The sequence below is a fragment of the Lolium perenne genome, chromosome 1 (genome assembly GCF_019359855.2).
Source record: "Lolium perenne isolate Kyuss_39 chromosome 1, Kyuss_2.0, whole genome shotgun sequence".
Taxonomy (NCBI): Eukaryota; Viridiplantae; Streptophyta; class Magnoliopsida; order Poales; family Poaceae; genus Lolium; species Lolium perenne.
In genome coordinates, this window is record NC_067244.2 from 255730097 (window position 1) to 255748250 (window position 18154).

Below are 18154 nucleotides of genomic sequence, written 5' to 3' on the forward strand. Positions count from 1 at the left end.
ACATGATCAGCGGTTTCAACTACAACGCATTTATTAATAGATGAATCAATTTTATCTTTATACGGTTCATGATACTTATCAAAATTCTTCTTAGGCAATTCATAATGAGAGGCAAAAGCTTTATAAAGATTTGCAGCAACTTGAGAATCAAGACCATATGTAGCACTCATATTACGAAATTTATCAGTATCCATAAAAGCTGCAATGCATTTATAATCATAAATTATACCTGATTCTCTATCCTTGTCGTTCTCCCAACCTTCAGTATTTTCTTGGATCCGATCAAGAAGGTCCCTTTTAAACTCTTCTTTGTTGCGTGTAAATGATCCAGAACAGGAAGTATCCAGCAAAGTCTTGTCTTGAAAAGAAAGTCTTGCATAGAAATTATCAATAATAACATTACCAGGAAGCTCATGAATGGGGCATTTGAGCATTAAAGACTTCAATCTCCCCCAAGCTTGGGCAATACTTTCTCCATCATGAGGCCAGAAATTATATATGCGGTTACGATCTTTGTGAATTTCACTTGGAGGATAGAATTTAGAATAAAATAAAGGCACAATGTCCTCCCAATCAAGAGAATCACCATTCTTCAGCAATTTATACCAATGCGCCGCTTTACCAGACAGCGATATAGAGAATAGTTTCTTTCTAACTTCATTCATGGCAATACCTGCACATTTGAATAACCCGCATAATTCATGCAAAAACAGTAAATGATCACCGGGATGGACAGTTCCATCCCCATCATAGCGGTTATCCATAACACGTTCAATAATTTTCATAGGTATTTTATATGGTATCACTTCCTCACCTGGCGCCTCATCCACTACCGTTGCAGTAGTAGTAGATTTCCCAAATAAAAATTGAAGAGAAGATCTCTCCATAATGACTTATAGCAGCGAGCGAGAAATAAAATCAGCACAAACAGTAAAGGTTTTCCTTACCAATTCCACTTACCAATAGCGCTTCACTCCCCGGCAACGGCGCCAGAAAATAGTCTTGATGACCCACAAGTATAGGGGGTGTATCGTAGTATTTTCGATAAGTAAGAATGTCGATCCCAACGAGGAGCAGAAGGTGTTGACAAGCAGTTTCGATGAAGGATTCCCTGTAAATGCTCACAGACAAGTATTCAGGGGGTTTTGATGTAACAGTTGAATAAAGTACGAGTAAGTAAAGTGCGAGAGTAACAATTGCAGTGAGTGGCCCAATCCTTTTTAGCGCAAAGGACAAGCCGGGTTGTTTACTTATAATGACCAAACGTTCTCGAGGACATATGGGATTTTAGTCTAGTGCTTTCGCTACATACGGCTAAATAATCTTCATTGTTATGATAAGTGTTGTGTGGGTGAACCTATGCTAACGTACCGCCCTTCCTAGGACTAATACATACTTGTGATTATACCCCTTGCAAGCATCCGCAACTACAAGAAAGTAATTAAGAATAAATCTAACCACAGCCTTAAACTCTGAGATCCTGCTATCCCTCCTGCATCGATATACCAACGGGGGTTTAGGTTTCTGTCACTCCGGCAACCCCACAATTGGCAAACGAGTACAAGATGCATTCCCCTAGGCCCATAAAGGTGAAGTGTCATGTAGTCGACGTTCACATGACACCACAATAAGAATAACACCACAACTTAAATATCATACCATTGAATATTACTCAACCATAGTTCACTACTAACAGTTAGACTTCACCCATGTCCTCAAGAACTAAACGAACTACTCACGAGACATCATATGGAACATGATCAGAGGTGATATGATGATGAATAACAATCTGAACATAAACCTTGGTTCAATGGTTTCACTCAATAGCATCAACAACAAGTAGAAATCGATACCGGGAGAGTTTCCCCTATCAAACAATCAAGATCAAACCCAAATTGCTACAGCGGTGACGGTGTCCAGTGGTGGAGACGGCGGTGATGATGGTGGAGATGATGATGATGGTGATGGAGATGATGTCCAGCTCGATGACGGTGACGATGGCGTCGACTTCCCCCTCCGGGAGGGAATTTCCCCGGTGGATTCCTGCCCGCCGGAGAGCTCTTTTCTCTCTGGTGTTCTCCGCCCCGCAGAGGCGGCTGTAACTCTTCGTGAGGTACCCTCTGTGGCTTAGGTCTTCGGGACGAAGGGTTTCGCGAAGAAAAGGAGGCGAAAGGGGCTGTGGGGCCCCCACACCACAAGGTGGCGCGGCCAGGCCATGGGCCGCGCCGGCCTGTGGTCTGGCCCCACCTTGGGCCTTCTCAGCTCCTCCTTCTGGCTTCCTTCATCATCTTGAAAAATAGGATTTTTGGTATAATTTCCTTCCACAGTTGATCTTCCGAAATATTGCGTTCTGACGGTGCTTTTTCCAGCAGAATCCTGGCTCCGGTGCTTGATCCTCCAATAATGATGAAACATGCAAAATAGATGAAATAACATAAGTATTGTGTCCAAATATGAAATATATCAATGAATAACAGCAAATTATGATATAAAATAGTGATGTAAATTGGACGTATCACCCTCTAATGAGTTTGTTTCGAGTTTGGTGTGGAGGAAGTTTTCAAGGATCAAGAGAGGAGGATGATACAATATGATCAAGAAGAGTGAAAGCTCTAAGCTTGGGGATGCCCCCGGTGGTTCATCCCTGCATATTTCAAGAAGACTCAAGCGTCTAAGCTTGGGGATGCCCAAGGCATCCCCTTCTTCATCGACAACATTATCAGGTTCCTCTAGTGAAACTATATTTTTATTCCATCACATCTTATGTGTTTTACTTGGAGCGTCTATTTGTTTTTGTTTTTGTTTTGTTTGAATAAAGTTGGATCCTAGCATTCATTGTGTGGGAGAGAGACACGCTCCGCTGTTGCATATGGACACATATGTCCTTAGGCTTTACTCATAATATTCATGGCGAAGGTTGAACTGCTTCGTTAAATTGTTATATGGTTGGAAACGAGAAATGCTACATGTGGTAATTGGTACAATATCTTGAATAATGTGATACTTGGCAATTTTTGTGCTCATGTTTAAGCTCTTGCATCATAGACCTTGCACCTATTAATGAAGAAATACATAGAGCTTGCTAAAATTTGGTTTGCATAATTGGTCTCTCTAAGGTCTAGATATTTTCTAGTAAAGGTCGAACAACAAGGAAGACGGTATAGAGTCTTATAATGCTTACAATATGTCTTTTATGTGAGTTTTGCTGTACCGGTTCATACTTGTGTTTGCTTTAAACAACCTTTCTAGCCTAAACCTTGTATCGAGAGGGAATACTTCTCATGCATCCAAAATCCTTGAGCCAAACACTATGCCACTTGTGTCCACCATACCTACCTACTACATGGTATTTCTCCGCCATTCCAAAGTAAATTGCTTGAGTGCTACCTTTAAAGTTTCTATTCTTTATCTTTGCAATATATAGCTCATGGGACAAATAGCCTAAAAACTATTGTGGTATTGAATATGTACTTATGCATCTTATCTCTTATAAGTTGCTTGTTGAGCGATAACAAAGTTCCTGGGGACGCCATCAACTATTTCTTTGTTGAATATCATGTGAGTTGCTATGCATGTTCGTCTTGTCTGAAGTAAGGGCGATTTACCATGAGTTGAATGGTTTGAGTATGCATATTGTTAGAGAAGAACATTGGGCCGCTAACTAAAGCCATGATTCATGGTGGAAGTTTCAGTTTTGGACAAATATCCTCAACCTCATATGAGAACATTATCTGTTGCTAAATGCTTATGCATTAAAGAGGAGTCCATTATCTGTTGTCTATGTTGTCCCGGTATGGATGTCTAAGTTGAGAATAATAAAAAGCGAGAAATCCAATGCGAGCTTTCTCCTTAGACCTTTGTACAGGCGGCATAGAGGTACCCCATTGTGACACTTAGTTAAAACATATGTATTGCGATGATAATCCAGGTAATCCGAGCTAATTAGGACAAGGTGCGGGCACTATTGGTATACTATGCATGAGGCTTGCAACTTGTAGGATATAATTTACATGATACATATGCTTTATTACTACCGTTGACAAAATTGTTTCTTGTTTTCAAAATAAAAGCTCTAGCACAAATATAGCAATCCATGCTTCCCTCTGCGAAGAGCCTTTCTTCTACTTTTATTGTTGAGTCAGTTTACCCATTTCCTTCTATCTCAAGAAGCAAACACTTGTGTTAAATGTGCATTGATTCTTACATACTTGCATATTGCACTTATTATATTACTTTATGTTGACAATATCCATGAGATATACATGTTACAAGTTGAAAGCAACCGCTGAAACTTAATCTTCCTTTGTGTTGCTTCAATGCTTTTACTATGAATCTATTGCTTTATGAGTTAACTCTTATGCAAGACTTATTGATGCTTGTCTTGAAAGTACTATTCATGAAAAGTTTTTGCTATATGATTCAGTTGTTTACTCATTACATTAACCATTGCTTCGAATCGCTGCATTCATTACATGTGCTTACAATAGTATTGATCAAGATTATGATAGCATGTCACTTAAGAAATTATCTTTGTTATCGTTTACCTACTCGGAACAAGTAGGAACTAAGCTTGGGGATGCTTGATACGTCTCAAACGTATCTATAATTTCTTATGTTCCATGCTACTTTTAAGATGATACTCACATGTTTTATACACATTATATGTCATTATTATGCATTTTCCGGCACTAACCTATTAACGAGATGCCGAAGAGCCAGTTGCTGTTTTCTGCTGTTTTTGGTTTCAGAAATCCTAGTAAGGAAATATTCTCGGAATTGGACGAAATCAACGCCCAGGGTCCTATTTTTCCACGAAGCTTCCAGAAGACAGAGAGAGAGACGAAGTGGGGCCACGGGGCGCCGCCACACTAGGGCGGCGCGGCCTGGACCTTGGCCGCGCGGCCCTGTCGTGTGGGGCCCCCGTGAGGCCCCCTGACCTACCCTTCCGCCTACTTAAGCCTTCGTCGATAATAGCCCCAGTACCGAGAGCCACGATACGGAAAACCTTCCAGAGACGCCGCCGCCAATCCCATCTCGGGGGATTCAGGAGATCGCCTCCGGCACCCTGCCGGAGAGGGGAATCATCTCCCGGAGGACTCTACACCGCCATGGTCGCCTCCGGATTGATGTGTGAGTAGTTCACCCCTGGACTATGGGTCCATAGCAGTAGCTAGATGGTTGTCTTCTCCTCATTGTGCTATCATTGTCGGATCTTGTGAGCTGCCTAACATGATCAAGATCATCTATCTGTAATGCTACATGTGCGTTTGTTGGGATCCGATGAATAATGAATACTATGCTATGTTGATTATCAATCTATCTATGTGTTGTTTATGATCTTGCATGCTCTCCGTTGCTAGTAGAGGCTCTGGCCAAGTCATTGCTTGTAACTCCAAGAGGGAGTAATTATGCTCGATAGTGGGTTCATGCCTCCATTAAATCTGGGGGAGTGACAGCAACCTCTAAGGTTGTGGATGTGCTGTTGCCACTAGGGATAAAACATCAATTCTATATCTAAGGATGTATTTGTTGATTACATTACGCACCATACTTAATGCAATTGTCTGTTGTTTGCAACTTAATACTGGAGGGGGTTCGGATGATAACCTGAAGGTGGACTTTTTAGGCATAGATGCATGCTGGATAGCGGTCTATGTACTTTGTCGTAATGCCCAATTAAATCTCACACTACTCATCATAACATGTATGTGCATTGTTATGCTCTCTTTATTTGTCAATTGCCCAGCTGTAATTTGTTCACCCAATATGCTATTTCTTATGGGAGAGACACCTCTAGTGAACTTTGGACCCCGGTCCATTCTTTTACATCGAATACAATCTACTGCAATACTCGTTCTACTGTTTTCTGCAAACAATCATCTTCCACACTATACATCTAATCCTTTGTTACAGCAAGCCGGTGAGATTGACAACCTCACTGTCACGTTGGGGCAAAGTAATTTGGTTGTGTTGTGCAGGTTCCACGTTGGCGCCGGAATCCCTGGTGTTGCGCCGCACTACACTCCGCCGCCATCAACCTTCAACATGCTTCTTGACTCCTACTGGTTCGATAAACCTTGGTTTCTTACTGAGGGAAACTTGCTGCTGTACGCATCACACCTTCGACTTGGGGTTCCCAACGGGCGTGTGCTTTACGCGTCATCAATATCACGTATATATTATATAACTAACACAAAAGTTCATGGAAACATTTTCAATGTATCAATCGTTAGAACTTTGTAATAACACCGAAGGTTCCTTTTGGTCAAACCTGGGGTCCTATATAGAGAGTTGCACCATCTGGTGGAACTCAAAATATTTGTCCGGAGGCAAAGGCCGGAAGTTGGCATCTGTTCTGGTGTTTATACACTGGAACTTCCGACTTCCGCCCTGAAACTTAAGCAAACAACCGGATATGGTGGTGTTCTCTCTGCCAACATAAGAGTTATGCGCCAGTATGAAGTTTAAATGCTGGAAATGCTCACGTCGCTCCCAAATGAAGCAGAGCCTTTCGGGGAGTGTGACTATGATGGCCGCCTCGAGAGGATGCAACCTCTTCCTGAGTTCCTTGATGCGCCTTATTCTAAGTTTCTCGTAGTTCTTGAATCTGAGCCTCTCGTCGTGGTCACCTCGGTCAAGCATATGGAGCGTCATGCAAGCTCGCTGCTCTCTTAGGCGAGGAGGTCGACATGGATCACAAGGGTGGATGCACTCTTGTTTGTTGGAGGCGACGACAACATAGAGAGAGGCATGAGGAGTAGGAGGATGAGAGAGAGAGGGCCGGAGAGCCACTGCCCCACGATGAGTTCGCTGGAAGAGACGAAACGATTAACGGGGATTAGTGGGTGGAACATATTTGTATATAACACTGCAATTTATTTGATTGCACGATTACGTCCGTTCAAGTCAAACCAAACACGAACTAATGTCACTGTTATTGTATTTCTTACAATAATGCCACTGTTATTGTTTTTATACAATAATACTTATGTTATTGTTGGATTATGTGTTACTCCCTCCGATCCATATTACTTGCCACTAAAATGGATGTATCTACGATTAAAATGTGTCTAGATATATCTATATTAATATCAAGTAATATGAATCGGAGGAAGTACAAAAAATGCCAAACCAAACAAGTTCATAGTGTAGAGTCAAAACAAGCATGGGGTACAAATAATCGTTCATTCATATATGGTACATATATAGTGGTTACCCAAAGCAATCTCATGCTATAGTTAGGAGTGGTCTAATAATGCTGTTTTGATCAGGCTGGGTTTATTCAAGTACTATGTATATTTTTAAAAATTTATGAATCTTGTGTGCTTGCGTAGTCGGGCTGTGAGGGTAGACTCATGCGACAGGGTAAGAGGCCATCAGGGCAACGCCGCAGGCGCCGGTGCCTCTCTCGAGCTTCATGTAGCCTCCTTCTCCCCAGTTTTCGCCCCATGAGTTCTTGAGGAGCCAGTAGCTGGTTCCGTCCTGCTGGACACCGTACCCCACCACGGTGACCGCGTGGGTCAAGTGCGTGCCGCAGGCGTCCGCGGTCATGATGCCGCCACCGTAGAGATGGAAGCTCCGGCTCTCCCCGTCAATGCCCACGGACACGGGCTGGTTGGCGACGGCCAGGGCGAGCGCGTCCTCGTCGTTGGCGGGCACGCGCTGGTAACCGCTGATGGTGGCGGCCGGCTGCATGCCACCGGAGTCGCAGGTGCCTTGGGCATGGACGTATGGGTAGGCGTCCTCGGTGGTGATGCCTCCGTTGTTGGCGATGTACTGGAAGGCGTAGTTCATGACGCCGCCGCGGCAGCCGTTGTTCCGGCCGGTGGTGCAGTCGAGCAGCTGCTGCTCCGAGAGGGAGACCAGCTGGCCGGTGGTGATCTGGTGGATGCCCTCCACTGCAGCCGCCGCAGAGAAGGCCCAGCAGCATCCTGTACGTCGATCGTGCGTATACGCGCGCGTGTGTAAGTTTATGTACTTTGTATAAGTATATCGGTAAGGAATGCAATGAGTTGGACGGTACTCTACCACAGTGTCCTTGAGTCTTTACACCGGTAACTGCGCCTCTGGTCCTCCAGTCAACGCCCTGCTCCTCCTCAGCGGAGAGGCTGACGTTCTCGTACTTGAATCCCGGCAGCTTCTCGGCTCCGGGCGGCGCGGGCTTGAACCCGGTGTGCGTGGCGGTGAACTCCTCGCTGGTCAGGTCGGCGAACTTGTTGATGGCGAGGCGGTACTTCTTGGTGCCGTCGGCATTGGACCTGTCGACAAGCTCCGAGTTGGCCTTGAACACCTGGAAGCGCCGAGCTTTCTCGGCGTCGTCCTTGTACTTGCGCCCGTGCTTGGCCATCCACTCCTCGTGCCTCGCCCGCATCGCCGCCGCCTCGCCGGCCAACTCACGGGCCGCCACCACGCTGGATGCTATGCTCATTAGGGCAATGAGCAGCAGCAGTAAGAAAGGGCTAGCCATCTTCGTCCCTGCCATGTATTCGAGTGATTTGCGAGACAAGTGTGGTATGGTAGTTTGGTGCTGAAGGTAGCGGGATCTCGAGGGCTTAAATAGGCGGCCTGCATCTGCATGAGCTGCGACCCGCAGATGGTGCTTCAGTTAAACAGCCCGTGTATGTTACGGCAGATGTAGGCATGCATGTAGCTGAATATTCTACAGGTCGGAGCTAATTTAATTTTAGCCCTCTTGTAGTCTTGTGTGGAAAAAGGGGAAATCCTACGAAACTCCCTCGAGTTATTTAAGTATTTTTCTCCGTCCTCTCTTTGGTCGCTGCAGGATGCACTGGAATACGTATAAGACGGGGCGTGAGTTTGAATGCTGACCAAAGATTACTTGTATGAAACCTTGGACATATAGTGCCATCGTCCAAATTCAGTACTCCCCGGATTTGTCTACATTCGTTTGCAAAAGAAAAATTATTCCTTCAATCATTAATACTGGTCACAAATTTCAACAAAATATAGGCTAAAATATGACACCTAACTCGGCTATTTGCAAAGATGGGAACATACCAAAAGAGCTTAGTAAGTGCAAAAAGCATATACTCATAAATCTGTCATTCAATACTTTCACAGGCTCTATCCCTGAAGAACTTGCAGATTTAGAAGCAATTGCCACATTTTCATTGAAAACTTTCGGGTCATTTTCCAGATTGGATACGGAATAGAGCGAGTGTTCGATTCATATCTCTTGCAGAAAACATGTTCAGTGGGCCTTTCAGCATCTTGTTAGTTTCTCAGCACAAAGCAACCACCTGTCAGGTTCTATCCCAGCCCATATTGCACAATAACAATCTGACTTGGAGTACTATAGACATATTCATTTAAAGGACGCAAGAACCTCACAAAGCTGAACTTGCTAGGTAACCGTCTTAATGGTGATATATGAGATTACTTGGTTCAGCTACCGCTAGTAAAACTGGAATTGTCACAGGAATGCTGCCTTGTGGGAGTCATCAACCATTTTGGAGATTCGTTGGTGTCCACATGTTCGAACTCTCTTTACCCAAAATAGTATATCAGAATGGCTTTTTTTACTAAGCGCTACCAGAAGCCCTCCGCGGGCATCCCAGGTAGAAATGTGGCGCCTAGATAGGTGGTCGAATGATCGATCGAACTGAGTGAGTGAACATTGGAATCCGTACTTTACCTTCCTCACTGTCTAAGCTTGCAAAAAGAATCTGAACAGAGAGATTTAGAGTCTACGACCGATAGATGCCTTGACCCTCCCTCGTTAGGATATGTTATCCTCCCACGTAGAAAACCAAGAGCAGTTTCAGAACTTTGGATTCATCAAATCCGTGACAAGTATTTAGAGGAGAAAGAGTATCACTTTAATTGCTCATAGTACTACTTCTTCCGATTTAAATTAATTGACTCAACTTTATGTAGATACATATGTATCTAGAGATAAAATATTTTACATACATCCTTATCTATATAAAGTTGAGTCAATTATTTTAAACGAAGGGAGTAGTAGTATCCTAACATGTGCGGCGATTGTATACAATGTCATACCCAATGACCTTTGGCCGTGTATACCCCCGTTGAGCTAACTAAGGGGGTACTCAATGACTCGATTAGCATTTGATGAGATTCTCAATTTAGTCAAAGTCAAACTCTGTAAAATTTAATAGTATAAGAAAAATATAAACAACCATAATTCTATAAAATATGCTTTATATGATTCCAATACTATAGATTTTACATTATAAGCATTGATATTATACTAAATAATTGGTCAACTTTTTTTAAACTTTGATTGAAATAAAATACAAAGTAATTATGAGCGGAGTAACTAAGTCACCCGATGAAGCTAATGCATCAGAATCACCCCTCAATTCCAACCTCTATGAGCTTAGTTAAATTAACGCTTTTACTAGCTCTGAGTTGAGATTCGTGCACTTGATTTGCAAGTTAGGTAATAACTGAGATTTTTTTTAGTTATAGCTTGAGTTGCCGCTGAATAATTTTAATTGCTACTGAAGTTGCAACCAAAAAAAATCTTCAAACCGATAGATTTGATTCTTGATTCGTGCTAATGGTTTAGCTAATAAATTTGTGAAGGTTGACATGCCACCTCAAAGACATGCTATTAGTGATCGGGCCAAGCGCGTGAAGATTGGCTAACGGAGAAAAAAGATTAGTCATCGGCGGGTGACGTCGGTGGACTAAGGTACACGTATACGTAGTCTCTCCAAACAGAGACATACAACTGGTGCCAACAACTCAAACTCTAAGGAACAAACATGTGTCTTCCTCCTTTCCTATATATGTTTTGTTCGTGTTTAATCTTTCTTTACTTGTAATCTTGGTTGACGTACTATTTGTGCTATGTTTCCCTTTGAATTATGCTTGAAGCTTCCAGTATAGATTTTCTGCAGCTGTAATTCAGTTAAACACTCCTATTCACCCCCACTAGTTGTTATATCCGATCATTCAAAGACGAAAGACCGATCTATAAAGCATGGAGTTGATGCAGGGAGGTGAGGAGACATGTGTGGTTCGTGACAAAGTGATAATTGCCGATATGACCGATGAAGAAATGAGTGGTTCCTATTTCCTAATACGGTCTCGCCACGTACCCATGAAAGAGGGGTTTGGGTCAAAACAATAGAGTTGCTTGCATGGGCGACCAAGATGGTTCCCTCCATAGGGGAGTGCCTAGCGGCCGACCTCTCACCTCTCTTGCACGTCTTCCTTCTCCCCCAGGATGGTATCTTGATGAGATGGGATGAAGAAATTATTCAAGGATTTTGTGGACGAGCGGAGAAAGTGTTTTTGCCAAAACCTTGCCTAATTCTCTAAAAAAAAAAGGCCGGTCTTCGCGAGACTCTCCGCATACGAAAAGAAACATTACATCGTCTCAACCCAGCCCAAAATATAGTCGGGCCCAATGAACCCACGGGTAAGAGCCCAACGTAGCACGCCCTCCCCAAAATATCACCGCCCAGGACCCAAAATATCCATTCGGAATGGGAGGTTTATCCCCACTCTCCCTCTCCCCCAGTGCGGCGACGCTGAGCTGAGCCGCGGCAATGGAAGCCATGAACCTGAACCTGCTGCTCTCCTTCCCCTCCCCGCCCGCCGCCCTCCACCACCCACCGCCGCCGCCCCCCAAATCCCTCTTCCTCGGCGCCTCCCTCCCGCTCCGCCCGCTCGCCGCACACCCCCCGCCGCCGCCGCCGCTGCGCCTCCTCCGGCCCCGGCTCGCCGTGGTGGCGCAGGCGGCGGCCGTGAAGCGCCGCAAGGAGGTCCCCTTCGACAACGTGATCCAGCGCGACAAGAAGCTGAAGCTCGTCCTCAAGCTCCGCAACATCCTCGTCTCCAGCCCGGACCGCATCATGTCCCTCCGCGACCTGGGCCGCTTCCGCCGCGACCTCGGCCTCACCCGCAAGCGCCGCCTCATCGCGCTCCTCAAGCGCTTCCCGGGCGTCTTCGAAATCGTCGAGGAAGGGGTCTACTCCCTCCGCTTCCGCCTCACGCCCGCCGCCGAGCGCCTCTACCTCGACGAGCTCCAGCTCCGCAACGAGTCCGAGGGCCTCGCCGTCACCAAGCTCCGCAAGCTGCTCATGATGTCCCTCGACCGCCGCATCCTCATCGAGCGGATCGCGCACCTCAAGTCCGACCTCGGCCTGCCGCCCAACTTCCGGGACACCGTCTGCGTCAGGTACCCGCAGCACTTCCGCGTCGTCAGGATGGACCGCGGGCCCGCGCTCGAGCTCACCGACTGGGACCCCGAGCTGGCCGTGTCCGCCGCCGAGGTCGCCGAGGAGGACAACCGCATTAGAGATGCCGAGGAGAGGAATCTCATCATCGACCGCCCGCTCAAGTTCAACCGGGTGAAGCTGCCCAAGGGGCTCAAGGTGTCCCGGGGCGAGGCGCGGAGGATCACGCAGTTCAGGGAGATGCCCTACATTTCGCCGTACGCCGACTTCTCGCACCTGCGGTCCGGGTCCGCCGAGAAGGAGAAGCACGCATGCGCGGTGGTGCACGAGATCCTCAGCATGACGCTCGAGAAGCGCACGCTGGTGGATCACCTCACTCACTTCCGCGAGGAGTTCCGGTTCTCGCAGTCTCTGCGGGGGATGCTCATCCGCCACCCGGACATGTTCTATGTGTCACTCAAGGGGGACAGGGACTCGGTGTTCCTCCGCGAGGCGTACAGGAACTCGCAGCTCATCGAGAAGAGCCATCTCGTGCTGCTTAAGGAGAAGATGAGGGCTCTTGTTGCCGTTCCGCGCTTCCCTCGGCGCGGTGGGCCTAGGACTGGCGAGGAGACTGAGGGCGCCAATGAAGGAAGCGACATGGAAGATGATGAAGATGATGATTTTTCAGATATGGATGATTTGATTGGGGAACTTGGTGGCAAGTCCGACAATGACTACCACTGGGGTGATGGCTGGGTTGGTGAGAGTGGTGCGACGCCGCCGGACTTTGGAGATGGCGATGACTCCAGTTCAGAAGAAGCTGAGGTGACAATGAAAGAGCCGGTTAATTCCATCAACGGCGACTCGTCTGATCCTGTATTTCCTGATGGCAGACAAAGGGAACGGTGGTAAATCAGGCTATTTTTGAGTTCTAGCTGATAGAATTTTTTATCTGTACTGTTAGTTTGATCATCTTGTCTGATTGCATTGCCCTCTGCCTTTTGATGTGCCCTGCTGGCTAGTGTTGTGTATCACCATGCGCGCCAGTAGGATACAGTATGCTATTTTTGAAACCCTGCATGATAACACTTGAATTGTCTCAAGTATAGTCATGTAAGAAACATTCACAATAGACATATATGTAAAACTACATTTGACATGAATGAAAGATGGTCACGGTTGCAAATGGTACCGCCTGGTTTGAAAATTGTGTGTGTGTGTGTGTGCGATCAAGCATACCTTGTGATATGTTGATGTCTATGTATAGGTATCATCTGTCAGGATGTGATGTGCTATATCTTGTTAGCCATGCCTGTCTTCTCTTAGAAAAATGGCTTTGCTGTTTATGCAGTTTAAAGTGTCTACTTAAACATTTAATCTGTGTTGTTAGTTTTTTCATCCTCTCTTATTGCAAAGCCCTCTGTCTTTTGATGTGCACAGCTGGCCAGTCTTATGTATCACATTTTGAACAATCTGTATGATAACAGAATAGTTGTCTTCAGTACAGTCCTCCAATGAATATGCACAATAGAGATATCTATGAAAATATATTTCACATGCATAGTTGCAAATTTACCATTTGTTTGGAAAATGTTCAGTGCATGATTGATGATACCCTCATATAGTGATGTGTCGATTTGTATGTAAGGACGAAATAGCAGTATCAAGATACAATATTTAAATATAACATTTTGTTATTGGCATCTGCCTTCTCTTGGACAAATGTGGCAGAATACACCGTGTAAACTCTGAACGTTTGCAAAATCATTCATATATTGTAGTTTCGAACTGTCATTTTCTAGGACATACTTGTGGGTTTAAGATCATTAGTAACCTCTGGGGATATGTTTTAGACTTTTAGTGGAACTGGGATGAAAGGCATCATTGCTTGTTGAAGTTAATACCAAAGCAACGAACTGGAATGTCCACAGAGAATTATATCTCTTGCAGTTTACTGTGTTAATTTTATACAGTTTAATGATGAGATCGAATCCTGGGGAGACCCAATCACAGTTTGATCAAAACTGATCCTGGAGTGCTGTACTCTGGTACCTTATCTTTCCCTTTCTGAATTGTCGGTAATAAATTCCAGAAGCATTAAATGATTCATCAATTGAACAACAATCTAGATCAAGTTGTGTAAGTCCCACATGTTTGTTTTTACTCTTTTGTCCTTGCAAATTCACAACTTCAGCATTCAGTGGCCTCACCTCGACCTCGTGGACATGTGTCGCAGCACTGGAATCTGCCGGTACATGGAGTGGAGCACGTTCTGAGTGGTTAGTTTATTTTTAACAACCTGCATGATAGTAAAATTGTCTCGAGTATAGTCCCGTGAAGCTGATCATTGATCGACCACTCAAGTTCAACCGTGTGAAGCTGCCCAACAGGCTGAAGGTTGTCCTGGGTAGAGGCGCGGAGGATTACACAGTTCAGGGGAATGCTGTACATTTCGCCATACGCTGACTTTTCGCATCTGTGGTCCGGGTCGGCCGAGAAGGAAAAGCATGCCTGCACGGTAGTTCACGAGATTCCGAGCATGACACTCGAGAAGCGAGGCTGGTGGACCACCTGCCTTGTTTCCGGGAGGAGTTCCTGTTCTCGCAATCTTTGGGGGATGCTCATTCGCCATCTTGACATGTTCTATGTGTCACTCAAGGGGGACAGAGACTTGGTGTTCCTCCGTGAGGCATACAAGAACTCACAGCTGATGGAGAAGAGCCATCTCGTGCTGCTTAAGGAGAAGATGAGGGCTCTTGTTACGGTTCCACGCTTCCCTCGACGCGGTGGGCCACTGGTGAGAAGACTGAGGAATGGCGGTGCACAAAGGTTTAGTGATGGAAGCGACACGGAAGATGAAGATGATGATTTTTCAGGTATGGATGATTTGATTGGAAAACTTGGTGGCAAGTCTGAGAATTGACTACCACTGGGGTGATGGTTGGGTTGGTGAAAGTGATGCGACACCGCCGGACTTTGGAGATGGGGATGACTCGAGTTCAGAAGAAGTCGAGGTGACAATGGAAGAGCCTGCTATTTCTACCAATGGTGACTCGTCTGATCCTGTATTTCCTGATGGCAGACAAAGGGAACGGTGGTAAATCAGGCTATTTTGAGTTCTAGCTGATATAATTTTTAATTTGTATTGTTAGTTTTGTCATCTTGTCCGATTGCAAAGCCCTCTGTCTTTTGATGTGCCCTGCTGGCCAGTGTTATGTATCACCACGGGCACCAGTAGATTAACAATATTTTATTTTGAACAACCTGCATGATAATCTAAAATTGTCTTGCAGTCCTCTGAATATTCGCAATAGACATGTTTCTAGAACTGTACTATTAGATATGAATTGCAGATAGTCATGGTTCACGGCTGCAAATATACTAGTATTTGTTTTGAAGCTATCGAGTGCATGATCAACCATATGCTGCATATGTTGATTTGTATGTGAAGCCTAAGTATCAACCAGGAAGATACAATGTGGTATCATAACATCTTGTAGCCATGGCGATGTCGGCCTTATCTCAGGAAAATGCCTTTTCTTGTTATATAGCTAAAAGATTATCTTGAAAGCCTGAGAGGCTGGCATAATACACCTTGTAAATTGTGAATGTTTGCAAAATAATGCATGTGTTGTAGTTTTATAGTGTTTTTTTTTAATTACTTGTGGGTTTAAGGTCATCATAACCTCCGTGGAATCTGTTCTAGTGCCACTGGGACGAAATACAAGGCTGATACCAGAAAGGAAAGGCAATGCTGAATTATATGTTCTGCAGTTTACTGTGTTAATTTTATCACAGGTTGATGAGATCGAATTCTGGGGAGACCCAATTACAGTTTGATCAGAAAGATGATCCTGGAGTGTTGTACTCTGCTACCTTATCTTTTTGAATGTCGGCAATAACTTTCAGAAGCATTAAGTCGTTTATCAATCTAGATCTCCAGTGTGTACAACCACATGTTCGTTTTTGACTGTTAGTCCTTGCAAATTCACAACCTCTGACCTTCGCACATGTGTCGAGTGTCGTGGCACTGAAATACCCAGGCACACGGAATATAGGACGTTCTGAGTGGGTACAGTTATGAATCTGCATGATAACGCTAAAATTATCTCGAGTAGTCTGCGTGATCGATCATACGGAGTACCTCTTAACATGCTGATCTCTATGAAAGGATTTGGTATGAACTATCAAGACGCATGTGTTAAAATAAAGTTTTGTTTATCTATATATGTGCTGGTCTTCTCTTGGGAAAGATCTCTGTTTTTCACAGTCAAAAGTGTCCATTTTGAATGGCAGCTTGTGCCTAAGCTCTGAACTAAGCATGCATATATTGTAGTTTCGACGTGCCATCTTTTAGAAAAAATGATTGTGATTTTAAGATCGCAGGTAACCTCCTAGAAATCCGGGCAAGTGCCAGTGGGATATAAGGCATCGATGCCTCATCAGGTTGATGTCGAAGCAACGAGACGCCAAGACGGATATTAGAAATTCAGTAGACTAGTTATTCTGTAGGAACTCAGGAATTATATCTTGCTGTTTACTAGATCATTAAATTTATTATGGTGTGGTATATGAAATCTATTTCTCGGGTGTTTCTCATTTCTCGCCTCGCTCGGAGAGTACCCTTTTATGCCGAAGACCACATGATCCGAAAGACTAGAACATGTTACTCAGTTAACTTATCTTTCTATCTTTCTGAAGTGTCGGCAATTACTTTCTGAAGCATTCATTGATTTATCAGCTACAATCAATAGTACACGGGAAGAACTTCATCACCAGAATCATCACTTCACCAGTTATCATTATTAGAAGATGAGTAGCAGAAACTAAAACAGCCGCCAGGGATCGAAACCAGCAACCGCCAGGAGGTTTATTTGGGAAAATCAGAGAACAAAGTGCATTGTGCGTCAGTTGATACTCAATGAATGTCCAGGACACCATATTGCATTGGCCTTCTGACCTTGAGCATGCCATGCGACAACGACTATCATCAACAAGCTGACGCGTCCCGGTCCTTCGAAGATAATAATTATAATAACGATTATTCTACCAAAAAGACTAGTGGAGGAGGAAGAACGACTGTATTATTATTATGTTACTTTTCTTGAATTACATCCTTCGAAAGATGTTATCTTGTTAATGGTCACGCCGACAAGAGAGAATGGACTATCATTTAAATAGCTCGTGGGTCCAATTTTTAGTCGAAACTACGTCCAACGACTCCTCATTATAACGTGTCATTTTCTTAAAATAGTTTGTTTACCATCTCATCAGAAATTGCCAAGGATGTTCAAATAACTAGTCAACTCACTAAGATGCAACTGTTTTATAGTCCACATTTTCTTAAACTTTAATTGTATATATGATGAGAATAATTACAGTTGCATTACTACCTAAATGTGAATCTGCCATTATTAGCATGGTTGTCCAAATATGTACATGTCTAGTGTTTATTAGTCATTACGTTACACTTAGTATATATTGATACGACATGGTCAAACATGGTCTATTTTCGTTCCAACTCTGGAGAGAAACAGTCAATGCACGAACTTATCGGAAACAATATGCACCAGGACACCAAATACATTCAACCTATACCCTTTAACAATTCCATTGTTTATATTAAACTTTTTTATTTTTTCCAGCTCATTCTCTACATGTATGATCTTAATCATACTATTCTCCCATTGCCCATCGTTTGGGGAGAGAGAGGCCGAGAGGAGAGTCGCGGAAAAAGAAGTGCAAGAAATATTCCGTAATCCAGTTTTAACAAAATGACAATTTCAAACTAGTTTTCCTAAAATTCCTCCTAAAATCCATTTTACTAAACTTGCTCCAAATACATGTTATCCAAACAAGCATCGGAGGAATTTTCATATATATGTTTTAGAAAAATATAGTCCCGGTGGTATATTAGGTAACGATTAATGATTAAATTATTTATACTAATCATTTTTGCTTATTACAACTAGTTCTCTAAAAATACAATCTCAATGATA

General features: G+C 44.1%; 2 protein-coding genes across 2 annotated transcripts; one reads left to right on the forward strand and one right to left on the reverse strand.

Moving 5' to 3' along the window:
- Positions 1-7059: 7059 nt before the first annotated feature.
- Positions 7060-8514, reverse strand: LOC127327706 (senescence-specific cysteine protease SAG39). Its single transcript, XM_051354498.1, has 2 exons — positions 8029-8514; positions 7060-7931 (listed from the first exon to the last, which is right to left on the reverse strand). The coding sequence occupies exons 1-2, from the start codon at positions 8480-8482 to the stop codon at positions 7354-7356; spliced, it is 1032 nt and encodes a 343-aa protein (XP_051210458.1). The 5' UTR covers positions 8483-8514; the 3' UTR covers positions 7060-7353.
- A 2961-nt stretch (positions 8515-11475) lies between these two features.
- LOC127327707 (protein WHAT'S THIS FACTOR 1 homolog, chloroplastic) lies at positions 11476-13346 on the forward strand. The gene has a single exon (XM_051354500.1). It carries the CDS (start codon positions 11544-11546, stop codon positions 13065-13067), a length of 1524 nt encoding a protein of 507 aa, XP_051210460.1. The 5' UTR covers positions 11476-11543; the 3' UTR covers positions 13068-13346.
- The last annotated feature ends 4808 nt before the right edge of the window (positions 13347-18154 follow it).